This window comes from Sinocyclocheilus rhinocerous, unplaced genomic scaffold (assembly GCF_001515625.1).
Source record: "Sinocyclocheilus rhinocerous isolate Xijiao unplaced genomic scaffold, SAMN03320098_v1.1 scaffold751, whole genome shotgun sequence".
Taxonomy (NCBI): Eukaryota; Metazoa; Chordata; class Actinopteri; order Cypriniformes; family Cyprinidae; genus Sinocyclocheilus; species Sinocyclocheilus rhinocerous.
In genome coordinates, this window is record NW_015657293.1 from 5818 (window position 1) to 31233 (window position 25416).

At 36.1% G+C, this 25416-nt stretch overlaps 1 protein-coding gene and 1 long non-coding RNA gene across 2 annotated transcripts in view; one reads left to right on the plus strand and one right to left on the minus strand.

Annotated features, from left to right (window-relative positions):
- Positions 1-2071: 2071 nt before the first annotated feature.
- Positions 2072-2621, minus strand: LOC107720899 (uncharacterized). Its single transcript, XR_001637660.1, has 2 exons — positions 2278-2621; positions 2072-2181 (listed from the first exon to the last, which is right to left on the minus strand). It is a non-coding gene; the product is annotated as an uncharacterized LOC107720899 (long non-coding RNA).
- A 2245-nt stretch (positions 2622-4866) lies between these two features.
- LOC107720867 (protein Shroom3-like) overlaps positions 4867-25416 on the plus strand; it is a 70742-nt gene continuing 50192 nt past the window's right edge. Inside the window, exon 1 of the mRNA XM_016528696.1 lies at positions 4867-4981. Within this exon, the coding sequence (XP_016384182.1) occupies positions 4958-4981 (24 nt within the window). The 5' untranslated portion in view covers positions 4867-4957. The remainder of the gene's footprint in view (positions 4982-25416) is intronic.

Genomic DNA, 25416 nt, shown 5'->3' on the forward strand with positions numbered 1-25416 from the left:
CGTTAGCTCGGTCACATTATTAACATGTAAAAGATCTCAGTCATCATCCAAATTCTTTAATTTAGAACAGCAAGCTGCAAGAACAGCTTACATTTCCAAAAACCTGCAGTACTCGAACAAGAAAAAGTTCGTACGTCTGCTCAGATCCTGACATGACGCTATAAGCACTTTTCCAGTTTTTACAAATATGAGCGCTGGCGTGGATTTAAGTGTACGCGCACTCTAAGATCAAATCTGAGCGTACGCACGCTTTATAAATGAGGCCCCAGATGTGCTAAATCAGTAGCCATATTTAAATCAAGACTCAAAACTCATCTGTTTAGCTGTGCATTTAGTGAGTGTGCACTGTGCTACGTCCGAACTGATTGCACTGTATTTTATGTATCATCATTTTCTATTCTTAGCTGTTTCAAATCATTTTAAATCAGTATAAAATTTTAATTCCTTGCTTTTGTTGTTGAGATTATTTTATTTTATTATTCTATGTAAGCACATTGAATTACCATGAAATGTGCTATATAAATAAACTTGCCTTGCCTAGGTAATCAGTAATAATAATAAGGTTATCATTGATATTTCTGGATAGTGAGCAAAGTTTCAAGGAGCCAAAATAATTTTTTTTAAAAGAATCCGACTAAAGAGAAAACTCTACAAATTTTGAAGATTTTTGTGAGCAAACAGAATATAAAATGTATAAAATTCTATTACTGAACAAGAACAAAATCAACATGCAAGCAAACAATTGTTCTTGAGAAATTAATTTAACATAAAGAATGCTGGGAAAAGTCACTTCTGCTTTGTATTCCCCCAATACACTACTTCCCGCAAACGGGTAAGAATTTCCAAGTGTCTACTTTATAGATATTTTATATCACAGGAATAAATGACATTTTAAAATGTATTCAAAAACATGTATTTTTATGAATTGTAATAACATTTTACAGCATTACTGTATATTCAGATCAAATAAATGCAGCCTTGGTGAACATAAGAGACTTCTTTCAAAAACATTTTTAAACATTTTATTATTTTAAAAATGTAAGAGAAATGATTTTGAGAAACTGCCCAGAAAGAGAAAGTAGGCTTCCTCTATCATAAGTTTTAAAAGCAGATTTAATGTGACAAATTCTGTCCATTTTCTAATGTCTTTATTGTTAACAGATTGACTTAAAGAGACCTACTGTACATGTTCCTTAAAAATCTATAATTTCCTTATTCCTAATTTCTATTTCATGAAATATCTACTTGTTTAATTACTTCCTGCTAAGATGTCATTATCTCATGAAGGCCCATCCCTTTTGCTAGGATATAAAATGATCACTGAAACACATTATTTCATTTGCCTCCTGACCAAAGATGGATCTGCAAATCTCAGTTGTCCTTCTTTTTATTCTTTTCACTGAAGGTACAAAGACAAACAGTGTTGGTTTATAATGTTATTATGTACAAATACAGGATCTCTCCTCTCTCACTGTCTCTCTCTTGTTTTATTACTAAAGGATACTGATACTCTCTCAGCTGTTATCAGTGTGCAAGTCAGATGGGTTCGTGTCCAGATCAAAAGGTATACAAACATGTGACAGTGGATCTCGGTGCATAAGTTTAACATCAGTGACACACATTGGTAAGTCCAGTATGATGGATTCAAATGTATTGTTATATTTGACTGATGGAGATGTACAAATGTATATAAGTATATTTTCATATATTTATATTTATGCATTTGAACTTGTCATGCCAGTATCATTATTATTATTTTTTTTTTTGTAGGTGATACTGCTGCTACAGTTAAGGTTAAAAGTTGTGCTTCATCAAATGACTGTAAAATTTGGTCCTTGAACTTCGGCAGTGCAAAGATATCTTCTTCCTGCTGTGACACTGACCTTTGTAATGGCCAGGATCCTCCAGATATTAAACCTTAATTATCATATTTAAATGAAGCAACGATAAACACTCTTTTTACTTCTATAATCAGGGGAAAAAGTAAAGTGGGATTTTCTATTGGGAACTGAATGAATGGAGCAGCCAGCGGGTTTTTGTTTCATTAGATATCTTTTGTACTTTTTTTTTCAGTCCAGCTCCTATGGAAAGAAATGTTACTCTTGTGATGAGAAGAGCTGCTCAAACATATTGAGCTGTACAGGGAGTGAAGACCAGTGCCTTAAAGCAACGGGTGAGAATCTGATAAAGAAAAAGATTAAAGATTACTTTTTTTTTATCTCTCTTATGTTTAAGCATTTGAAACAGATCCTATATACCAGGAAAGCTTAGACTAACCTTTCTTTTCATCAGGGAGTTTCGGAGGCAAGTCAATGGTTCTAAAAGGCTGTGTCTCTGAAGCCATTTGTAATGCCACAACATCAGTCCCTGATGTTCAGAGCATCTCATGTTGTGAGGGGAACCTGTGTAACGGTGCTGAGAGCGTCACTCAGAGCTTCCTGTTCCTGTGCTGTTCTCTGCTCTCCTTCATCCTGCTGCTGCACTGAATCCAGCAGCTCTTCACATTCTACACTGAGACACACTGTACTGAATATATGGCTTAAGTTTTCTCTCTACTATATTTGGCAAATATAACAATCACCTTTAGACTTTTTCTGGGTTTATTTTCAATAAGCACAATGCATGCATAGGACAAGAAATTTGTTCATTCTACTGTTAATCAGAGGACATCATTAGCCTATCTTTTAGATTATACATTAGTCAAAGGAGTACAATAATTTGTAATTAAGTTACTAGCTGACTGATATGTTTTTAATTGCCAATTTCTTGTCAACAATAGCTGATATGAAGCTGATATTTACAACATAATTTAACTGGATAGATAAAGTTTGATGACAAACTATCTGTTTGAAAGTTTTACTCAGAAATCCAAAAAAGTCAGTCAGTTTCAGTAAGTTGCTAACATGCTTTTGCATGTTCCTAACATGTTTTAACAAGTTGCTAGCATGTTTTAAGTTGTTAGCATTTTGACATGTTGCTAGCATGTTTTGACAAGTTGCTAACACGTTTTAACAATAATATTGGTAATTTTAGTAAAGAATATTTCTAGCATGATTTATCACATTGCTAGTCCTTAACATGTTTAAACAAATTGCTAGCATGTTTTAATAAACATAATAAACAAAAAAAACTTTTTTTTTCTTTGAAATATGCTTTTCGACCTTTTGGAAATGTTGCACATCGTAGAAACAGCTATTTAAATAAAACTTAAAATGCATTTAGCATCATTTACCAGCAGGTGGCAGCAGATGATCTGTTGTACCAAAACAACACTTTGCACTTGTGGAAGCTACATGCTGAACAACCGAACCAAACGGGCTTTAGGTGGAGAAATCATCATCTTCTAAACTCCCATGAAGATTGACAGTGCTTATTGGTTGGCCTCTGATACTAATAAACAGATCAATAAATGGATAAAGAAAAAACTGTTGTAGAAAATGTAACCAATTTTATCAGAGGGTGCAAAAATCAAATGATGACCATTATGTTTGTTCGAGCTCAAATTTAATCTTGTGCATTTGACATGACAATAATATTAACATCTTTTACTAAAGCAATCACATGGGTTGCTAAATATGTCTTGTGTTTGTCTCTTGTACAACAAAACTCAAAACACCCAAAGCAAGCTACTGTCTGATCAATCAGAGGTTATCAGATATTTTTGTGCTGATTTATTTAAAGCTATAGAGTGAGTTCCACATTTAATCAATAACTGAACTTTCACATAGTCCCATTCTGAGCAAAAGACCCAGCATATCAGCAGCACTGACCGTGACAGAGTGGCAGAGCTGCAGTGTGTCGCTGTGTCTCTGACCTGTTCTGGGGACAAAATTGACAGCAATGAGTTAAATAAATAACCATTTTATTGTGGATGCCATCAAAGGAAAAAAGCAGCTCATAAATATATTGTATTCAAATTTGTTCTCTTTTTTTCTTTTAGGCGTAAGATAATGTACTATGTGCGATATTGCATGTAACACTGCAATCCTGAACTGCAAGGAAAAAAGAATTATGAAATAATTATGAATTAAAAAACAGAATTAAAACAAACAAAATAGTCAAAATATAAAAAAAATACAAAATATAAACAAAAATAATATAAAGAAAGAATGCAAAACAAAAAAAAATGTACAAAAAAATAAGATTTAAAATTTACATTTACTTTAAAAATAAAATGGAGAGACATTCAAATCCCCCTGTGATTCAAGGCTTTCATATAAAAATGTGCAGAAAAGAATTGCAAAATAAATATATATTAATCTATAAATAAAGAACATAATAATTAACAAAAAATAAATTTAAAAAAACATGAAGAAAAAACGTGGAAAATAATAATAATAATAATAAAAAAACACACATTTTGCCCCTTCCAAAATAAAAATAAAATAAATAAATAATATAAAATCATGTGGCACGGAATAAGGAAAAAACACAAAACTACATTAAAAAATTGATAGAATGAACATGCACCATAAAAATGTCAGATAACAAAGTAGCCTACTTCAAAATTGAAAAAGATCGAGCGAGCGATTGATCGAGAGAGAGAGAGAGAGAGAGAGACCGAGAGCGAGAGCCATTGGCAGCGTGCTCACCTGATTGCGGGGCTTCTTTTGATCTTCTGCCGCATCAAAGGGTAATTTCGCCCGCGGCGCTCAGAATGAAATGATCACCGGCACCGTTACATCTACACTGACGCTTTTCACCCACAGCATGACCATGAAGAAGAGCAAACCGATTGCTCTGGACCGGCGCGATATTCATTCCCTGCTGGATGTGATCGGCGGCTTCGGTGCCGTAGTTTCCGTGGGGATCATTGCCATGCTGTCGGTGTGCGCTGCGTTCTTCATTTACCGATCCTTTAGAGGTCAGCGCGGGAAGGGTGGCCAGAATAACGGCAACGAAACGACGATAGCGACGGCAGAAGGGAGTACGGCTCGGAGGAGGAAAAGAGAGAGGGATGATCGACCTACCGAGTCAACAGGTAAAACCTGACAATTGTTGAAACATGGTATGCGTATGCTAAATGTTTGTGCGAGACTTTTTTTGCAATACCACATGTAAAGTATGACTATGACTTATCAGATGTCACTGTAACAGGCAAAACCACACATGCCGATGTGACAGCCATACACGGCAAAAATGTGTTTTGGTGAGCGGCCCGCGCTGGTTTTTGGCCAGTCAGAAAACTTATCCAATCAGAATCGTTTTCTGCATGTCCATCACTTTGCACGTTTGCAGGCTGAAATTTGGAAGGCGGACTTTTAGATTGGCCTATTGATTATGTTATTGATTTTGGTTATCATAATGTTTGGAATAATTTTATACAAATCTAGGTCACACGACTAGAGCATGCAACATTTTTTGGACATGGCAACAAATAGGATATGATGTCATGCTTCAGTTTTTAATAATTAATAACGTAAAAAACAATGCTCTGTCTAAAACGTTACAGTAAAGCCACACATAGGCACAAATAATAAAACATTAAAAATACGGAAATATACACTATCATTCAAAAGTTTGGGGTCAATAATTTTTTTTAAATGAATAGTTCTATTCAGCAAGGATACATTAAATTGTTTAAAAGTGATATAGTCATTTATCATTTTACAAAAGATTTCTATTTCAAATGAATGCCGATTTTTAATGATAATAAGAAATTTGGAATGATTTCTGAAGGATCATGTGGCACTGAAGACTGGAGTAATGATCCTGAAAATTCAGTTTTGCATCACAGGAATAAATTACAAATAACATATTACAATATAATTTTTTATTTAGTTCGTTTTTTTTTTTAAATTTTTACAATATTACTGTTTTTACCATGTCTTTCATCAAGTAAAAAATTCAAACATTTGACAGACCCCAAACTTTTGTCTTTCCTGCAACACTGCAAACCTGCAGCTTTGAGTATTGTGGTTTTTAATTCAGCTAAGAGGTCAGTCTGAACAGGTTTCTTACATTTATTTGCACACTGAATTGTTACTAGTGTTTTCTTTTCTTACATCTCTTTAACCATCAAACAGGTCTTTACACTGCAAAAGCAGCAAAGAAGCCTTGTCTTGTCTAAATGTTTGCTGGCAATTATATTCCACAGTCTTGTGCAGCAGTTTGAGGGTTGATTTAGAGATTGACTGTGACTCTTGTGTTTAGCTGCCAGAATACAAGATGATCTGAGTGTCGTGACAGTGCAAAGTTGAAGGCATGCAGCTCTGATGCAGCATCTCATTTCATACAGCCAAAGTCTGAAATGTACACTTAAACACTATTATTTAGCTGGTTCATAAGCACTGGTATTTCCTTCTAGAAATGCAAATCTAGTTAGTTAGTCCTAAAGTTAGTTTTTTTCTCTTTTCTTTTTTTTCTTTTTTTTTTTGCTCGATTACTGATGATTTTTGGTTGATTTATTACTTACAGAGGCAAGTAACCTACTTCGACTGCAGGTCATTTACATTGACTATTTTTTGATTTAAAAACAGTGACATGGACTTTTCTCATGAACGGATCAAATATTGTTTCACAACCATAAAACCAATGAAAACATTAATGCACAAATAACATTTTGAGTCAAAATAAGAATGAAAAAGATGTAAAGCGATAAAAAAAGACTGTTCTTTGCTAAAAGAATTCCCATATAAATGTTTAATCACTTGAAGCGCATGTGACGTAATGCATTTTCTTTCTCTTTTAGGAGAATGTCAGGGTGGAAAGCAGAAGAAGTGCAGTAACCTCTCCTCCACCGACAACATGCTCCTTCCTACTGAGGTGCCAGAGAAAGATCTGAATGAAAGCACTCTTAAGGATTTGGAGGAGATCACAGATGAGCTCCTAACAGACTTGGAACCCGAAATGGGAGAAAAAACGGATTCTGATCTGGATCAGTGTGTAGAAATGGATCCTGATGAAAACACAGAATGTGAGGAACAGATTCAGCATGAGGATGATGATGGACGTGAGGTTTTGGCTGATGTGAGTGTAGGTTTGACAGAATTGGACATCCAACGCAATTCTGTCGAGAAGGAAATTGAGGAATACCTTGACAAGTCTGTGAGTTTGGACACGGATGAGCCGTCTGAAACTGAAAGCGCTCGGGAGATCATTTATCAGAGACATCAAGATCACATCACAACTCAAAGTAATTCTTCTCCAGACCAAGCCCCATCCAATCCCAGCAAGATCCATTTAGAGGAAAACAGCAAGACGTCAACGGTGGAAGAAGCGGAGAACACCAGCAAGAAGTTTGAAGACCATCATGATTGGCGTTTTCCACGAACAAATAACTTTGATTGCTGTTGCTGTGATAAGAAGACAGATACGATGGAGAAAATAAAAGGCCAGCCATGGTTTCACACTGGAAGCTACGCAACAGACGCCATAAACCTGAGCCCAGCTGTGGAAACCATGGTTAACCACAGCAGCAGGTTTGACTTCCAGAACTACTTGGGTTTCCAAACGGATAATACGTTCATGGGTGGGTCTTCAACACAGATGAGCCTCTCACAAGAGAAGAAAACCGACGAAGAGGGTGCGTCAGTGCAGAAGAAACACGAAAAGAATGAAATCAGCATCATGGACGCTATTATGGACAATAATGAGTGGCTAAACGTAGGTGCATCAGAGTTCAGAGATCTTCCTTGGCTTTCGCCAACTGCAAGTGAAGAAAAACAGACGCAACAAGAAAAAGAAGGGCAAGTCAAGACCAGTTTAGCCAAAGACGATGAAGAACCGGTGAATAAAAGAGTAGCGACTGTTCCGCCTTTATCTCAAACGGTTAACGTGACCTTCAGGATTCACTACATCACATATTCTCCTAACCAGCTGGTGGCTGTTACCGGGAGCCTACAGGAATTGGGGGCCTGGGAGAGATTTGTTCCACTGCAGAAAGCCAAGGACGGGTTCTGGGCCAACACTATCAGCCTCCCTGTGGAGAGCCAGGTGGAGTGGAAGTTCGTCCTGGTGGAAGATGGAAGGATCTCTCGCTGGGAGGAGTGTGGAAACCGCTATCTCTTTTTAACAAGCCAAGATGAAGACATCTATCTTGACAAGTGCTGGGGATGTTGTTGAACTCAGAGGTGACTATCTTCTAGGGCTGCACGATTAATCAAAATAAAATTTAAAATTGCGATACGGCTGCGGTTTAAGTAAATAAATATAAGCGCTGTGTGTTTCAGAGTGAAGCGAGCGGCAATGTGTTTTTACAAGTGACCAGTTTATTCGGAGCATATCATCGCGGTAAATGCCGCTTTTTTACACCATCTTTATCTCTGCATCTGCTCTAATTTTTGGTCGCTTTAGCGGTAAATTGGGAATGGAACATCCTCCAACCATCTTCCCATATTTGTAATGGGAAACGCTTGTTAACAAAAAAGAAGCTCGCTGCGGTTTTCTGTCAAAATAAAAGTTTATTAGATTTTTTTGAAAATAAATAAAGACAGCAATAAATACTAGTATTGTAATGTTTCATATAAAATAAAATAATTATTATTATTATTTCTTAAATACTCATTTTTTATTTTAGAGTAAAATATTACAATAATATTATCTTGTTTTTATTTAATAATACTTATATTTTTTAACAATAATAATAATTATTATTACTAGTTTTTTATTATTTTTTTATAGCCATATTGATATATACAATTTTGGCCAAATTGTGCAACCCTAACAACAAGCACATCAAACCTAATTTTTTTTTTTTTTTAAATCGCAATAAGATTTTTTTTTACCCCAAATTGTGCAGCCCTACAACTTCTTCCAACTCTATACAGCAATAATAATCCATAGTGCATTATTGAAATCCAATATGTATGATTATATTGTACTATTATTAATTATTACTTAATTATTCCAATAAAGCATGAGGCTGTGGAACTGTTACTATAGCAATACGATTATAATATTACAAATATGCACTTTTTTTACATCGATAAATGTGTGTTGATTATATCCTGTCGTATTGAAATTGTCTGCCCTTAAATCTATAAACCTGTAACAGCGAAGTACCAAAATTGAGAAAATTCACAAAAAGTCTTGTCTTTCATGTATAAGGGAAAATCCTAATGCTTCCAGAGGTTGAATATATCTCTTTTAAAGCATACTGTATAATGTTTTGTGTGTGAATTTAATCTAAAATGTCGCAAGAATCTCACTAATCTTTTCATGACTAACTTATCTGGAAACATACTCTATGCAAGTGCACAAATGCAGACGTGAATGCAAATATGCAGTCCCACTGTACATATTTTGCAAGCATGATTGCATTATAAAGCTCAGTTCTCAGGGGGGAGATGGTTTCCTTCAAATGTGATTTTAATTGAATTAGTTATTATTAAAGGGGTCATATGATGCGATTTCAATTTTTCCTTTCTCTTTGGAGTGTTACAATAGCTATGCACATGCTGACTTTGACTAACTTTACCTAATTGTTGCTATATTTGTCGGCGCCAATACAGCATACGACATACAGCACCGTTGCGCTACTAGAGTCCCGATTTCGAATCCTGACTTGAGGACCTTTCCCTATCTCGCCCCCGCTCTCTCCCACTTCACTTCCTGTCAGCTCTGATCTGTCCTATCATAATAAAGGTCTAAAAAAAATAAATCTTTAAAAAAAAAAGTTGCTATGTCATGACAGTAGTTTATCATAGAGAGAAAACTAACCACAAAAGAAGTTAAAGGGTTAGTTCATCCAAAAATGAAAATTAGGCTGTGTTTTACTCATCCCCGAGGCATCCTAGGTGTATATGACTTTCTTCTTTCAGACGAATCCAGTCGGAGTTATATAAAAAAATGTCTTTGATCTTTCAAGCTCTATCGTTGTACTCAGCGGGTGTTGCAGTGCTTCGGTTCAAAAGACCTGAAATAAAAAGCACCCATTATCTTGACAATGAGTCCTTGTCCTTTGCATTGGCCTCTACAAACAAGTAAAGATCATTTTTTGAAATTGGCACACTAATCTTTTTTTTCTCTCGATAAGATAGTATTTATCTTCCCAGCACAGGTTGAAGACATGCTTACAGAAGCTCTCTTTGACTGAGCAAGTCTGTAAAGTTTGCACACAACTGTCAATACTAACGAAAATCAATTTGACTTTATAGGCAAAGCCTGAAAATACAATTTGGCTGGAGGCGAATGTTTTTTGGTGTCCTTGATGTGTGGAAAATATGATAAACTACCATAATCAGAAACCCAATTCTGCTGTCCTAATGAAAATCAATGGGAAGTGAATCCCATCCTCTTCACTGACAGCGTTATATTGGTGTTTATTTAAGCTTCATTCCACTGCAGCGCTATTTGCTGTTTTACTCCCCAAACAGACAGTGACTTTAGCCTGTGACAGGATCATGAAACATTTATGAGTTCAAAGGAAGGATGAGACAGCTGTGATGGAACATTCTAAATGTAAATGCAAGTTTTCATATTCTTCTTTATGACATCATTGCATATCTTGTATTCTATTTATATTTGCTGTGTATTGTGTGACATTTAAGCAGATCTGGAGCATATGTGGTGTCATGAGTTTGCTGGAGCTCCACAGGACTGTACATGATTAATTTGACCACAACAACAGAACAAAAAAAAAATGAAGGTCAGAAAACTAGCAAACTCAAACAAGAGAGAGAGAGATAAAAGGCTAAAAATGAAAACCAAGTTGGTTTAGACAAATATATGCCAGTCAAAGTAAATTCAATGCAGTATGGAACTCATAAATGTCTAAACTGTTCAGTTTGGGGTTAGTTTCTTAATGTAGTAAGTAAGTCTCTTCTGCTCACCAAGGCTGCATTTATTTGATCAAAAATACAGTAAAAGCAGTAATATTGTGAAATATTATTACCATTTAAAACAACAGTTTTTTTATTTGAATATATTTTAAAATACAATTTATTCCGGTGATGCAAGGCTGAATTTTCAGCATCATTATTCCAGTCTTCAGTGTCACATGATCCTTCAGAAATCATTCTCACATACTGATTTGCTGCTCAGCTCAAGAAACATTTCTTACTATTATCGATGTTGTAAACAGTTGTGCTGCTTCATATTTTGGTGGAAACCGTGATACGTTTTTCTCAGGATTCTTTGATGAATAGAAAGTTCAAACAAACAACTCGTAAACATCTCAACTGTCATGCAATACATAATTCATCTAAACAGAGTCTTGATGAAGGCTCCAGACAGAGATAGAAATGGGGGGCATCTCTGAATATCCCAGACCTCCTCAGAGAGAACGGACTTCTGACTTTAGCCTAAAACAGGTTTAGCTTTAGTGGCCCAGTTTATTCCTGCAAAAGAAAATGTTTAAAACAGCTTGAAGTGACCTTACACTGTAAAAAATGATTGTGATTTTAACAGTAAAAGACTGTAAAAATGCTACAGTAAAAACCTGTTAACTGGTTAACAGTAAGTTTCCATACTATATTCGGTGAATAAATGTAATTACATTTAATGTAATTTTACAGTAAAATACTGTTAAAATACGGTTTTTGTTTACCGTAAATGTCACAGATTTTTTTTTTTACAGTGTAGGTGGCAGCCAAGTTTGTTTTCACTGCTCAAGCTAAGAGACCTATGCCTTAAAAGCAGTGTAATTAGTCATTTGAAATAAAACATCTACCAAATGCCTGAACGTAAATACAAAAAACAGCAAGAGCTATGATGCAAATTGTTAATTTCACAGCAAAGAATCCAAAGTTAACAGTTAACATTAATTTGCATCTTTCAGGCAGTACCATATGAATACAGTATTTTGTAAAAAATAATGTGTAGTCTACATTGACCTTTACAAAAACTGATACCATGGCACTGTTTGATTGCCGTAGTGAAGGCAATTTAAGGTCTTACCATTATGGAAGCATCCTAAGAAACCCTTTTTCCGTTTAAATTTTATGGTAATACCATGGTAAGAATCTGTGTTCATGGAAGGAGCTTGAATTAGTTTGCATTATTCTGTTGTTCTGCAGGCAGTTCAGATGCTCCAGCATGTGTTCATTTTAAAGGCGTTAAAGTGTGTGTGTGTCAAGCAGAAAGAGAGTTCAATGCTATTGCTTTTAATAGATTTCTCATTTACACCCTGCAGGCTTCACTTTATTCTGTGAGTTTCTATGACCAACTAAATTTACAACCAGTTGACACCAGAGAGGGACTCTGACATACAGCCAAAGGGCAGTTTATGTATCATATGACAAAGTATGACATTTTAGATCTATGCAAAGGTTGCAGGGTTTGTATTGCAGTGTTTGACCTCTGACCTCTTTATCCATCTCTCATATAGAAGTCTCACCAAGCTCATCAGTCTTCAGTGTCACATGATTTCCTTCAGAAATCATTCTAATATGCTGATTTGCTGCTCAAGAAACATTTCTTATTATTATCAATGTTGAAAATTGTTTTTGCTTTTTCATATCTGTGTGGAAACATTTTTTCAGGATTCTTTGGTTTGTGATCAAAATCTTCTGTAACATTATAAATGTCTTTTTGTCACTTTTGATCAATTTAATACATCCTTGCAGTATCATACTGACCCCATATTTTTGAATGGTAGTGTATGACAGTTGGATCTATCATATCATAAGCCTGGTGGTATATCAGGGGTTAAACATTTCTCCTTGTATCCCAAAGGTCCTCATTTCTAACCCTGCTAAAGGATGATTCATGAACTGAAATGTTGCTCAGTTACCTAATCACCATTGTGTCCTTGAGCTCCAGGGAAACTGTCCCTGGCCTGCAGTATGTGCACTGGGTGTCAATGCAATGCTAAAATTGCTTAAAGGAATAGTTCACTCTAAAAAGAATCTTCTAACATTATTTAGTGAACCTCATATTGATCTAAACCAGTATATTCACATATCAAGACATCCATCACCCTCATGCTCTTCCCTAATTATGAACACACACTCTCTAAAATTGATGATCCAGCATTACTGCTTTAATGGAAATTCGCTGCACTTGAGACTATTAATAAAACATATCTCCTTCTCATACTGCTATAGCCACATGACTGCTGTTGCCCTTCAACAGACCGCGCTATAAAAGGATAGTGTGTATCAAAAGGCCAGAAAACAGAAATAGACTCCCTGGATAACAGAGCAAACTCACGGTGCTGAAGGCCTGTAGTGTCACACCTGCTTCAACCTGATTATTATACACCGCAAAACCTCTGTATTTATCTTTCATCCCGTTATTTTTCACGTTTTCAGCCTTTGCAGTGCAGAACTTCAATGCAAAATTAAGTTTTGATAGCTTCTTTAAATATTGATGCACTAGAAGCTGGTGCAATTTCAGCGCAAAAAGGAAGTGCAGTGATTTCATCATTTATCTTTACACAGGTTCATTGACTTGGGATTTTGCTTGAGCGATTCATTGAACTGTCTGGGCACACTGTGATCACGTGAACGGCGAGAACTAGGTCTTAACCAAGTGGTCAACCGATAGGGGTTTTTATCATTGAGTGTGTTTACAACAACTCAAAATTCAGCTTATTTAATAAACCCGAAAACAGAAAACTATTAGATGTGGATTGATCTTGTTTTGATGTCAAAACATAAACAGTCATGCTCACAATGCATGCACACATTGAATAAACCAGTAATGGTGTTTACATGCAGAGCGAAATTGGGGTAAAGGTCACAAATCCACATGTGCTGATCGTTTCCCCCAGATTTTATACTACCAGTCAATTGCATTTATTTAATCAAAAATACAGTAAAAAAAAAAATCTGAAATATTATAAACATTATTAATAATGTTTATTATTGTCAATATTGAAAACAATTGTGTTGCTTAATATTTGTTGGAAACCATGCTACATTTTTTTCCAGGATTAATTTTTCTTTAATTAATAGAAAGTTCAAAAGAACAGCTTTGAAAAAGAAATCTTATGATCACTTTCATATTTTAAGTCTCAGCTGTTTCAGTGTATTAACTGTTTTCAACATTGATAATAATAATAATAATAAATGTTTCTTGTGCAGCATATTAGAATGATGTCTGAAGGATCATGTGACACTGAAGACTGGTGTAATGATGCTGAAAATTCAGCTTTTCATCACAGGAATAAATTACATTTTAAAATATATTCAAATAGAAAACAGTTATTTTAAATTGTAATAATATTTTACAATATTACTGTTTTGTGCTGTATTTTTTTGTTAAATAAATGCAGCTTCATCCACTTATTTCAATTCTCTGCTGTTTGTATTATGACTCACATACATGTACACATAAGATATGTTTTGTGTATTTGTTTGTTATACTTGTTATATATTGTGGCACTGAAATGCGATACTGTCCCTAAGAAGCTTTGAACACCGATGCTATTTTATTGGCAAACTCTCAGCATGCAAACGCATGCATGTATTTGTGTGCGCGTTACATAAATACAGGAAAACAAGCTGCCTGCTGTAGCGCCACTGTTTATTATCTACACAAGCCGAATTTAATTATGCACTTTAAACGTTTAGAAAACTTGTTTCTATTAAAACTAGACACTGTAAAGAGACCACCCAGACATTTATAAGTCAGTCCAGACTCTGAAAATTAAAGCCTGTGCGCGTAGTTTGAAAATAAGGTTTTGAAATGATAATTTATAGCTACATATAGCCTATGGGATGCTTCAAAACTGGAATAAATTAGCGTTCTACATGTGTGTTTAGCGCCCTCTGGCGGTCTCAATGGGTTTTAACACTATTGTTTGTGACAATTCAAACCTCCCTGTCCTCCAGATGACACCAAGGTCTTCATGTACAGTCTAGGAGAATGTTTGTGTTTCAGCTTTTAGAGAACTTTTTTTTTTTTTCCGAGTAGAGAACACTTTTGGGCTCTTGTATGAATACTTGTGAATATTGTTTTTAAAGGAATAGTTCATCCAAATGGAACATTTGTTGAACTCACCCTCAGGCCATCCAAGAAGTAAATTAGTTAGTTTCTTCCTCAGATTTGGAGAAATGTAGCATTGCATCACTTGCTCACCAATGGATGCTCTGCAGTGAATGGGTGCCGTCAGAATGAGAGTCCAAACAGCTGATAAAAACATCACAATAATCCACAAGTAATCCACACCACTCCAGTCCATCAGTTAACATCTTGAGCAGTGAAAAGCTGCATGTTTGTAAGAAACAAATCCATCAATAAAGCATTTCAACTCTAAACTGTTGCTTCTGCGCTTCCTCCAGTGAATATGATGTGTCCTCTGACATCAAAATTCACTGACATGTTTGTTTAAAGCTTTTTTTAGACAGTTTTCACTTGTAAACGGTGCTTGATCTGTGCATATTTCTCTCCTGCTTCAAATTAAACAAATTTTTCACTGGCGAAAGCTATATTATGCACAAAGGACTTGTATTTCAGCAAGAAGCAACAGTTTGACGTTAAAAACGACTTGATGATGAATTTGTTTCTTACAACCAAGCAGCATTTCGGTTCAGAAAATGTTAACTGATGGACTGGAGTGGTGTGGATTACTTGTGGATTATTGTGATGTTTTTATCAGCCGTTTGGACTCTCATTCTGACGGCACCCATTCACTGCAGAGGATCCATTGGTGAGTAATTAATGTAATGCTACATTTCTCCAAATCTGTTCTCATGAAGAAGAAAAAACTCATCTACATCTTGGACTGCCTGAGGGTGAGTACATTTTCAGCAAATTTTCATTTTTGATTGAACCATTCCTTTAATTAGTGCAATAAAAAGTAAAGATTTGCTCTTGCATTATGTATTTATTAGTTTTCTAAAGAAAATAAACAAAATAGAAATCCTATTTAATTTAATTTAGGAATTAATTAAGCATTTGCTTTACATAAGCTCTCACAAAATGCAATTATGTGAAAATATAACATACCTTTAGGCTATATAGGCTGTCAAAACACTTTCACTACTCCTGCACCTCTATGTCTAACAAAGGAAAAAGCTGTGGATGATCCCTAAAATGGCCAATTACTTGAATGTATTACAGAATGGTATTCATTTTATGAGTAGACCACTAAAGGTTTTATGCGAGTACACACTGCAAAAATCTCATATGAGCATTTCATCCATGTATGTGAAAGTGGTATGTGTGCCGGTGCTGAAGAACATCATGTACAAGTTGTTTTTTCTGTTGTGTGTTTGTTTCTGCAAGTTAGATCAGGAAGTGACCTCATATAGGTATGATGTCATCGGTAAACATGTTCAGATGTGTCTTGAGGCTGCTGAGCGCAGTGGCCACACCTGTTACACTACGCCGCAGGTGTGCTATTGTAATGATGAAAGGTACCTTTGGAGCTCTCAATGACCATAAAAGAGGTACAGGAAAATGTTTCACCAAGAAACCAACACAACAGGTTCTTTCTAACTTCAAAATTAGTCTTTTAGGAAGAAAAAAAAGATTTTTTTTCACAATGAGTTGTACTAATCATTAATCAACTAGGCCTACCTCTTCTTGATCTGGTCTTGCATTTACAGAAATTAAAATATTTTTTGAAATTGAGGATCATGCGGCCAGTAAAGGGAGTCAGACCCTGCAGCACCCCAAAAACAAAACTGAACATGCTTTTCTATGATGAATACCTGGAGTAATCAAATTTCAGTAATACTGTAAGGAGGCCAAAATAAAGTATGGGTAAAGCTTGCCCCGCGGGAGTGTTATTTCATTAACAACAGAGGTCAGGTCTTGCAGCAGCTGCTGGTAGAGACAAGTGAAAACAGGTTAAGGTGATGATTAACATGCTGGTCAGGGTTGGCCAGGATTAATATAAATGACATATTTACCATGGTTCTCCAGCTGTTTCGACTTTACAGTGTCGACATCTTTTTGAATAAAATTGTCAGTATATCAATTTGAAAATCTAAATCCGTTTTAATAAAGACGAATTAAATAAAACTCACGTATCTTCAACTTTTAAACTACATTTTTACATTTCCAGATGCTTTTGCTCATCTGTTTTATATTTGAAGCAAACTGATTCACTGGATCATCAGTCAACTTTAAACAACACAAGAGCATGAATACATAACTTCACTGTCATAGGTTTAGACCAGGGCTGTCCAAACTCGGTCCTGGAGGGCCGGTGTCCTGCAGAGTTTAGCTCCAACTAGACCCTTTGCATTGTGCAAAGTTTTATTTTTATACATTTTAAATGTGCAGCAAATGATTTCAGACATTTTGCTAAAGTCTGCCAGAACCGATGAACAGTACCCAAAACCTAGAAGAAAATGTGCATTTCTGAGCCAAAATCTAATGAGTTTTTAGAATAACAATTCAATGTTTGATTCACAAATATGTATAACAAATCACAGTCATATTTGAGGTATTGTGCAGAGTGGTTATAGAACAAAACATGGTCTTTTGACTAATGTTAAACACAGGACTTATTTTAAGAATTAATGGAAAACTGCTATTCTAAAAAGGTATTGAAAATTCCCATGGGACGCCTACAAAATGACGCCACAATTAAACAACTCCAATCCGTGCAACCACACGCTCTTTCTTCAAAGCCACACCCACAAAAGCCTTGTCAGAAAACCTCATGTCAGCAAACCTGAACGCGCAAAATGATTGACAGGTAGAGGGCGATCCTGATTGGGTAAAAAAGGGTTTCCTCAAAATAGGAAAACACCCCACTGGTCTTTGCAACCACTGCAACACACAAGAGACAGTAAAACATATTTTATTAGATTGTAAAAGGTATGAAGAAGAAAGAAGGGAGTTAGAAACACAAGTTGGAAAACAAAACATGACAGTGGGAAATCTGCTAGGAAAAACAATGTCTAGGGAAATACATAGTCTCCTAATGAATTATTTGAAAAATACTGGGATAAGTGAAAGAATTTAATAGAAATATATAGGGGGGAAAATCAAATATATATATACAGTACTGCCCACACTCCAGTCCAGTAGGTGGCGGTAAATGCACCTTTAAGTTGGTTTGCCAACCGCCAATAAAATTAAAAGAAGAAGAAGAGTGTGAATCGAGTTTGCAGTATATTATACACAAAGTTTACGACTGTCAAAAAGCAAAGACGTTTATTACAGTAATATCTGTCAGATAACAGAGACGATTTATGATTGGTAGCTTCAATACAAATCGCTTACAGAACATTTAAGTTCAGTTCTAGGACAGTAGAAATGTTTAACCTAAATAAGCGAGATTATCTGAAGCGAGAAAACTTGATATCCACTCCCTTAAGCAGTTAAGGGTAAGGATTCAGTCAAATGTATTCATGAGTGTTACTGTATTTTTCTACACCTAAGCCCCATGAGAGAAAGGAAAGCAGAATGCGTGCAAAATAGGCTACTTCGAAATATGAATTGGATGACTTGACCAGACTTGTTATAAGAGTCGGTTTGTATGTTTTCCCAGCATGATGTGGAAGGACAAGGTGGTGATTTGACTACATTATGTCAGTTTCGGTCACAGGCACCATAGTACGTGATTTTGGGAGCTGTTGTATTATTTCACTGTGGTAGAGCTGTTTGCACGATTCGCGCATGCGCGTTACCATTCCGATGAACTGTGGACTGGAGTTGGGGGGGTCGGCCACAGACTCCCTCATCCATGGCCGTGGAGAGTTTCAGCGCATCAACAAGAAAAGAAAACTTGAAAACTCTGTATTTTAAAAGCTGAAACGCGGGTTTGCACCGATTCGACGATTTTGGAGGCTCGCGCAGGAACTTTTTCCTTCCTGACAGGAATCTGCGCGCCCGCCGCTCGGTCTTTCTGCGGACGCCGTGAAATGAATCAAATTCTATTGTGATGTAAAAATGAAGTCGGAAGCGAGCAAGGGCTGACAAACGGAGTTTAAAAGTGAGACCACTGTCCGGAAAAGTGGTACACGATATCAGATTTGACTGCTTATTTTCAAATGTAAATTTTTTTTGAAAGGTTGGAAAAGTTGTGGTGTCGTTCCTTCAATCTGACTGGCAGGTAGGGATGTAAGGTAGGTGCTAGAAACAAGAATCGGGATTGTTATATTACGCTGAGATCCTGAATGAAGTAATTCGAGGAAATGACCCATCATATCATTAAAGTTTTGACTGAGAAGAAACATCCTTGGACGGGGTTTATTGGCTGACTGAGTAACTAACGTTAAGGGACGACCTCGTCCATTCTTTCCCCCAACATTCCAGCGATGGATAATAGTTTTCCAGGCAGCAACAGTGCCGTGATCCAAAAGGGAAAGTTGGTGTTCGTCGAGGCTCAGTTGCAGGGTGGAGCGCCCTGGGGTTTCACGCTCAAAGGTGGGCTAGGAAAATTCCTACTTTATTCTCTTTTACTTAATTTATGACATAAATGTATAGATATTCTGTCATAGTTGACCCAGAGGAGGTAGGGCTTTATCTTTGAAGAATAATGTAGACTTAGGGTGCTTTCACACTTAGTTCGATTGCTCCCCCCTCCCCCTGCCCCCGCTGGACTGTGTTCAAGTCAAGTCAAGTCAAGTCAAGTCACCTTTATTTATATAGCGCTTTTTTGGCATCACAGGGGTTAAACACATTTCCCTTGAGATTGATAAGAGTTTTATCACTCTTCTGCAGTGCCTGTGTTTGTGAGTGTGTAAGTGTGAGTTTTAGCTGTACAAGAGATTACGAACCCTTGAATCATGCCAGTCCAATGTCAGCATGCAGCAGGATGTCTGTGGTAGATGGCCAATGATCAATGAGGGGGAACTACATTTGTTTTCTGGGAAGGAAAAAAAGAATATAATTAGACTCGACATGAACTTCAGCAGGTGAAGTTTCAATCCTGAAACTGAACAAAAATCCCTAAACTGGTTTTGTGACTAATCCTGGAAGATCTCATGTAGGAATATTAATTTCCCCAGACTCAACTTTCTTGGGGTTTTAATTGTGTAATTTATCCCATTTCTATAGTAATGAGCTTTAGTGTGGTTTTCATGGACTCAAGAATGATTGTTTTTGGCAAAAACCCAACATTTAGGCTCTGTAGTCTTCTTAAGTTGCTACCTCGTTCTTTGGAAACTGATATTCTAAGTTATTCAGATCAGTGTTCTAGTTTCTAGATTTTTTGAAGCATCGATACATACGTACATGAAATTAGAGAATATGTGGCGCTTAAAAGTTCCCCCAAATCAGTATAAAACCATTTTTTAAGAGTATATACCTGTATTTTATTGGTTAAGTGAACATTCTAGACATTTAGAACATTTTAGATTTACAACTTGATATAAAAAGTTAATTTGATTAAAATGCATAACTGTATTTGTTTGGAGGTGTTTTTTTAAACAGTGAGTAATTTCCTGGGGTTTTAATTACATAATTTATCCCATTTCTACAGTGATGAGATTAAGTGTGGTTTGCATGGACTCAATAATGATTGTTTTTTGAAAAAAAAACAAAAGAAACATTTAGACTATGTAGTTTTCTTACATTGCTACCTAGTTCTTTGGAGATTGATATTAAAGGTTCTTCAGATCAGTGTTTTGGTTTCTAGATTTTTGGAGCATATACATAGGCTACATGAAACTAGAGAATTTGAGAATAAAAATCTTTGTGGAGATCAAAGTACTACTTAATAATAACGTAAACCACTTTTTAAGAGTGTATACCTGTGTTTTATTGGTTAAGTGAACCTTGTTCCAAATTTTAGATTTACAACTTGATATGAAAGGTTAATGTGATTAAAATGCATGGCTGTTTGTTTGGAAGTGTTTTTTTCTTAAAGAGGGAGTAATTCTTGGATGGAAACAGGCAAAAGCAGAGGAGATCCCCGTCCTGCCTTATTTGGTGCTCTGGATTTCTGGTCTTGAGTAATGTCCTCTACTGCCCAACTCCAATCTCTCTAGCCTCTCAGAAAAACAACACAAAATATCCAGATAGTTTGTGGATTTGCTGCTGCCATGACAATGGGATCCCATAGCCTGTGTTCTCCTGCGTTTGTGTATACAGTACCTGTTATGTTCAACTGCATAAACAGGAATTGATTACAATGATGTTTTCTGCTTGGAAACAGATGTTTCCAAAACATGAGAATCTGTGCACCGTACACCCACCGTCCGACCCTAAAAGTGTAATTTGGGACTGTATACCACAGCAAATTTAGTCTATCCTGAAATCAAAGATCACGTAATTCACATCCAGATTGAATAAACCCTTTGCCTGCACCAAAGTTTACATTGTATTCGTCCTAAATAACATGCAAGATTAGGGTTAAGTAGTCCCAAGTCATAGTACATTGAAGACAGTATGTCAAAGGTACTGCATACTGTTTCTGTTGTATTTTTGAAGTATGCATTTGTGTGAATATTTAGCCATAGACTGAAATAGTGGCCGAGATTTGTCTACTTTGAGATTATCGAAATGTTTATTTAAATAAGACTGAATTAAAGAGAAGTAATAATGAATTGTATCTTGATGCAAATGCAAAAATATATTTTTTCATTATAATGAAAAGTACTCTACCAATCAAAAGTTTTGGACTGTTACGATTTTTTTGGTTTTTAAAAGTCTCTTCTACTCACCAAGGCTGCATTTATTTGATAAAAATATAGTAAAAACAGTAATATTGTGAAATACTACTGCCATTTAAAATAATTTTTTATTTTAATAAAATAAAATGTAATTTATTTCTGTGATGCAAAGCTGAATTTTCAGCATCATTACTCCAGTCTTCAGTGTCACATGATTCTTCAGAAATCCTTCTAATACTGTATGCTGATTTGATTCTCAAGAAAAATTTCTTCTTATTATCAGTGTTGCTGCTTCATATTTTTGTAAAAATCATGATACATTTGTCTGTTCAGGATTCTTTGATGAATAGAAAGTTCAAAAGAGATGCATTTATTTAATGCATCCTTGCTGAATAAAAGTATTATTTATTAACCCACAACTTTTTAACAGTAGTGTACTTTAACATCACCTGCAAAGAACATACTTACTATATGTAGAATTAGTATTTGATTTGGAACACAGCCGTATTTTTAAGTTTCAGCCAGAATGAAGCAAACTGTACTTGTCTCAACAGGAGACGTACTTCATCTGCCTGTAGTTTGTCCCGTGAGCGTGAGCTAACATACTGCTGCGGTTTTGGACTGATGTAGTTCTTTTGTGCAGTAATGTGTGTTGCGCTGAATAGCGTGCTTTCTGTTGCGTGCTGTAGAGCAGTGTCTTGTTTTCAATGGTGAGTAGTGTGTTGTGTGTCGTAGTGAGCTGTCAAGTGTGTTGTGCTGAATAGTGAGCAGGACGCAAACAACAGCCGCGGCCCTTCACTCCCCCTTTAAGAGCTTGTCACCATTACCACGGCAACAATACGGCCCCGGAGCGCGGTTAAGACGCCCGGACGAAACCGGAGGAAGGATGAAGAGGAGCTATAGGCCTTGAGAGCTGCTCTTATCTGGGGAGCGAGACAGAGGAGTAATACAGAGGGACAGTGACGGACGAAAGGGTGAGAGGGAGAGATAGAGCGAAGTCTCGAGGCTTATAGGTGGTGTAAATGTCACAGATGGGTTTCTTTCAGCGCCTCACACTCATCTGCTCTTGAGAGAGATGGGAGTGTGTGTGTGTGTGTGTGGCAGTGTCAACACCAGTAACTGTTGGTGGATGGATCTGCCTGGCTGTATCCCAATTCGCATGCTATCTGTCCTAAATAGTATGCAAGATTCAAATTGTAAGTGCATTTTTTTTATGCTTTTTAAAATAATATGGAAGACATTTGTGATACTCTTTCAGTTTTATTTGTATTTTTACTTGTAGAAAATGGGTTCAGTTGGTTCAGTGTATGAACCTAAAAGTTAATTATGCAATTTAAGCAAATGCCGTTATATATGTGCTAATATACATGCAAATGCAAACAATATGTATAGTAACAGTACAAGGGGTCAGTGATATCATGATGCAATTGTATCGACAAAGTTTTTTGGAAAAAGTCACTGAAGCTGCATTTATTTGATAAAAAAATACAGTAATATTTTGAAATATTATTACCTTTTAAAATAACTCTTTTCTGTATGAATATATTTTAAAATGTAATTTATTCCAGTGATCAAAGCTTAATTTTCAGTATCATTACTCCAGTCTTCAGTGTCACATGATTCTTCAGAAATCATTCTAATATGCTGATTTGCTGCTTAAGAAACATTTCTTATTATCACCAATGTGGAGAATGGTTAATATTTGCTTAGTGATGCATTTCTTTAGAAAGTTCAAAAGAACAGCATTCCTTTGAAATTATAAATGTCTTTACTGACACTTTTGATGAATTTTACACTTGCTTGCTCAATGAAATCTTTCAGTTTTATTTGTATTTTTACTTGTAGAAAATGGGTTCAGTTGGTTCAGTGTATGAACCTAAAAGTTAATTATGCAATTTAAGCAAATGCCGTTATATATGTGCTAATATACAAGCAAAAATGCAAACAATATGTATAGTAACAGTACAAGGGGTCAGTGATATCATGATGCAATTGTATCGACAAAGTTTTTTGGAAAAAGTCACTGAAGCTGCATTTATTTGATAAAAAAATACAGTAATATTTTGAAATATTATTACCTTTTAAAATAACTCTTTTCTGTATGAATATATTTTAAAATGTAATTTATTCCAGTGATCAAAGCTTAATTTTCAGTATCATTACTCCAGTCTTCAGTGTCACATGATTCTTCAGAAATCATTCTAATATGCTGATTTGCTGCTTAAGAAACATTTCTTATTATCACCAATGTGGAGAATGGTTAATATTTGCTTAGTGATGCATTTCTTTAGAAAGTTCAAAAGAACAGCATTCCTTTGAAATTATAAATGTCTTTACTGACACTTTTGATGAATTTTACACTTGCTTGCTCAATGAAAATATTCAGTTCTTTAGAAAAAAAAACCTTTTCAACAGTAGTGTATAGGCTTGCCGCTATAGACGGTGCTGACAGTGATACCGGTGTTAAGCCGCAACACCGGTTATGTCACCAGTGAATGGTGGTCGAGATTTTAAAGCCCAAAAAAGTGCATTCATCCATCTTAAAAAGTGCTCCACACAGCTCTGTGGGGTGAATAAATGCCTTCTGAAGTGAATCTGAATTCTGAAGTGAATCAATGCATTTGTGTAAGAAAAATATCCATATCTAAAACTTTATAAACCGTAGTCTCAACCCCACTTTCTCGTGTACGTGCGAACGACAGTTAACGGAAGCTAGAGATTATGGCTTATAAAGTTTTAAATATGGATATTTTTCTTACACAAATGTACTGCTTCACTTCAGAAGGCCTTTATTAACCCCCTGGAGCCGTGTGGAGTACTTTTTATGATGGATGGATGCACTTTATTGTGCTTCAAAATCTTGACCACCATTCACTGCTATTAATAAAGGACATTTTTTAATTGTTAACATTTTTAACTCCGATTGTATTCGTCTGAAAGAAGAAAGTCATATACACCTAGGATGGCTTGAGGGCGAGTAAATCATGGGCTAATTTTCATTTTTGGGTGAACTATGCCTTTTGATAAATAGAAAGTTCAAAACAACAGCATTTGTTTGAAATAAAAATCTTTTGTAGCATTATGAATGCCTTCACCATCACTTTTGATCAATTTAATGCATTCTTGCTGAATAAGTGTACTTCTTTTGAACTAGCATAAGATAATATATTTTATTTATATATTTAAAAAATAGCTCCACTCTCTGCACTGTATAGTTGAACTACAGTACTGCTACTACAGGTAGCTTGTATCTATGTCAAATTAGCTTCTCAAACCCTGATATTTACTGCATACTGCAAAAAAAAACAGCATGGATAACATGCCACTCGGAATAATATGCAGCGGTTTTATCTTATTCCAAACATCTCTTCTCTCTCTGACCCCCCACACTGTCCGTACCCCTTCATCTTCTCCTTGAGAGCAGGCAAATACAGGGCAGGATAAAGCCCAGGCCTCTGGCAAAGACCCAACAGAGAGAGCGGAATGTCAGCGGCGGAATTCGCAAGAGCCTGGAAAACAACAAAAGAAGAGAGATGCTCAAAAAAAGCCCTACATAGCAATTCCAACCGTACTTTATGTAGTCCTGAATACTGATTCAGCCTCTTCTGTGGAGCTGCTCTTTTATTCGTCCGTTTCAGAATGCGCTGTGGTGTTTACAGTGTGGCGGCAATAGAAGACGAGCTAAGAGCGACCTGAACCCCAGGAAGTCGGGGGTTAAAATAAGGTTAAGAGAATTAGATGCTTTGTTCGGTTAGATATTAATGGATTTGTTGTCACTGGCTTGGCAGCACATCCACAATTAAACACTCCTATTGATGGCCCTGAGGCCGAGTGTTAAGTAAATCTCCGCTAGCCTTCTTTTCTTTGAGACACCCGGCTTTACGCTCAATAACCGGTGAAAGGGAAGACATGCTTGCTCGTACGATTATTCTGAATATGGCGTGATTTGAATGCAGCGAGGAAGCGGCTCATGGCGGGCTTTTGAGAGCGAGTGTCGTCAGGAAAGAGCCAGACG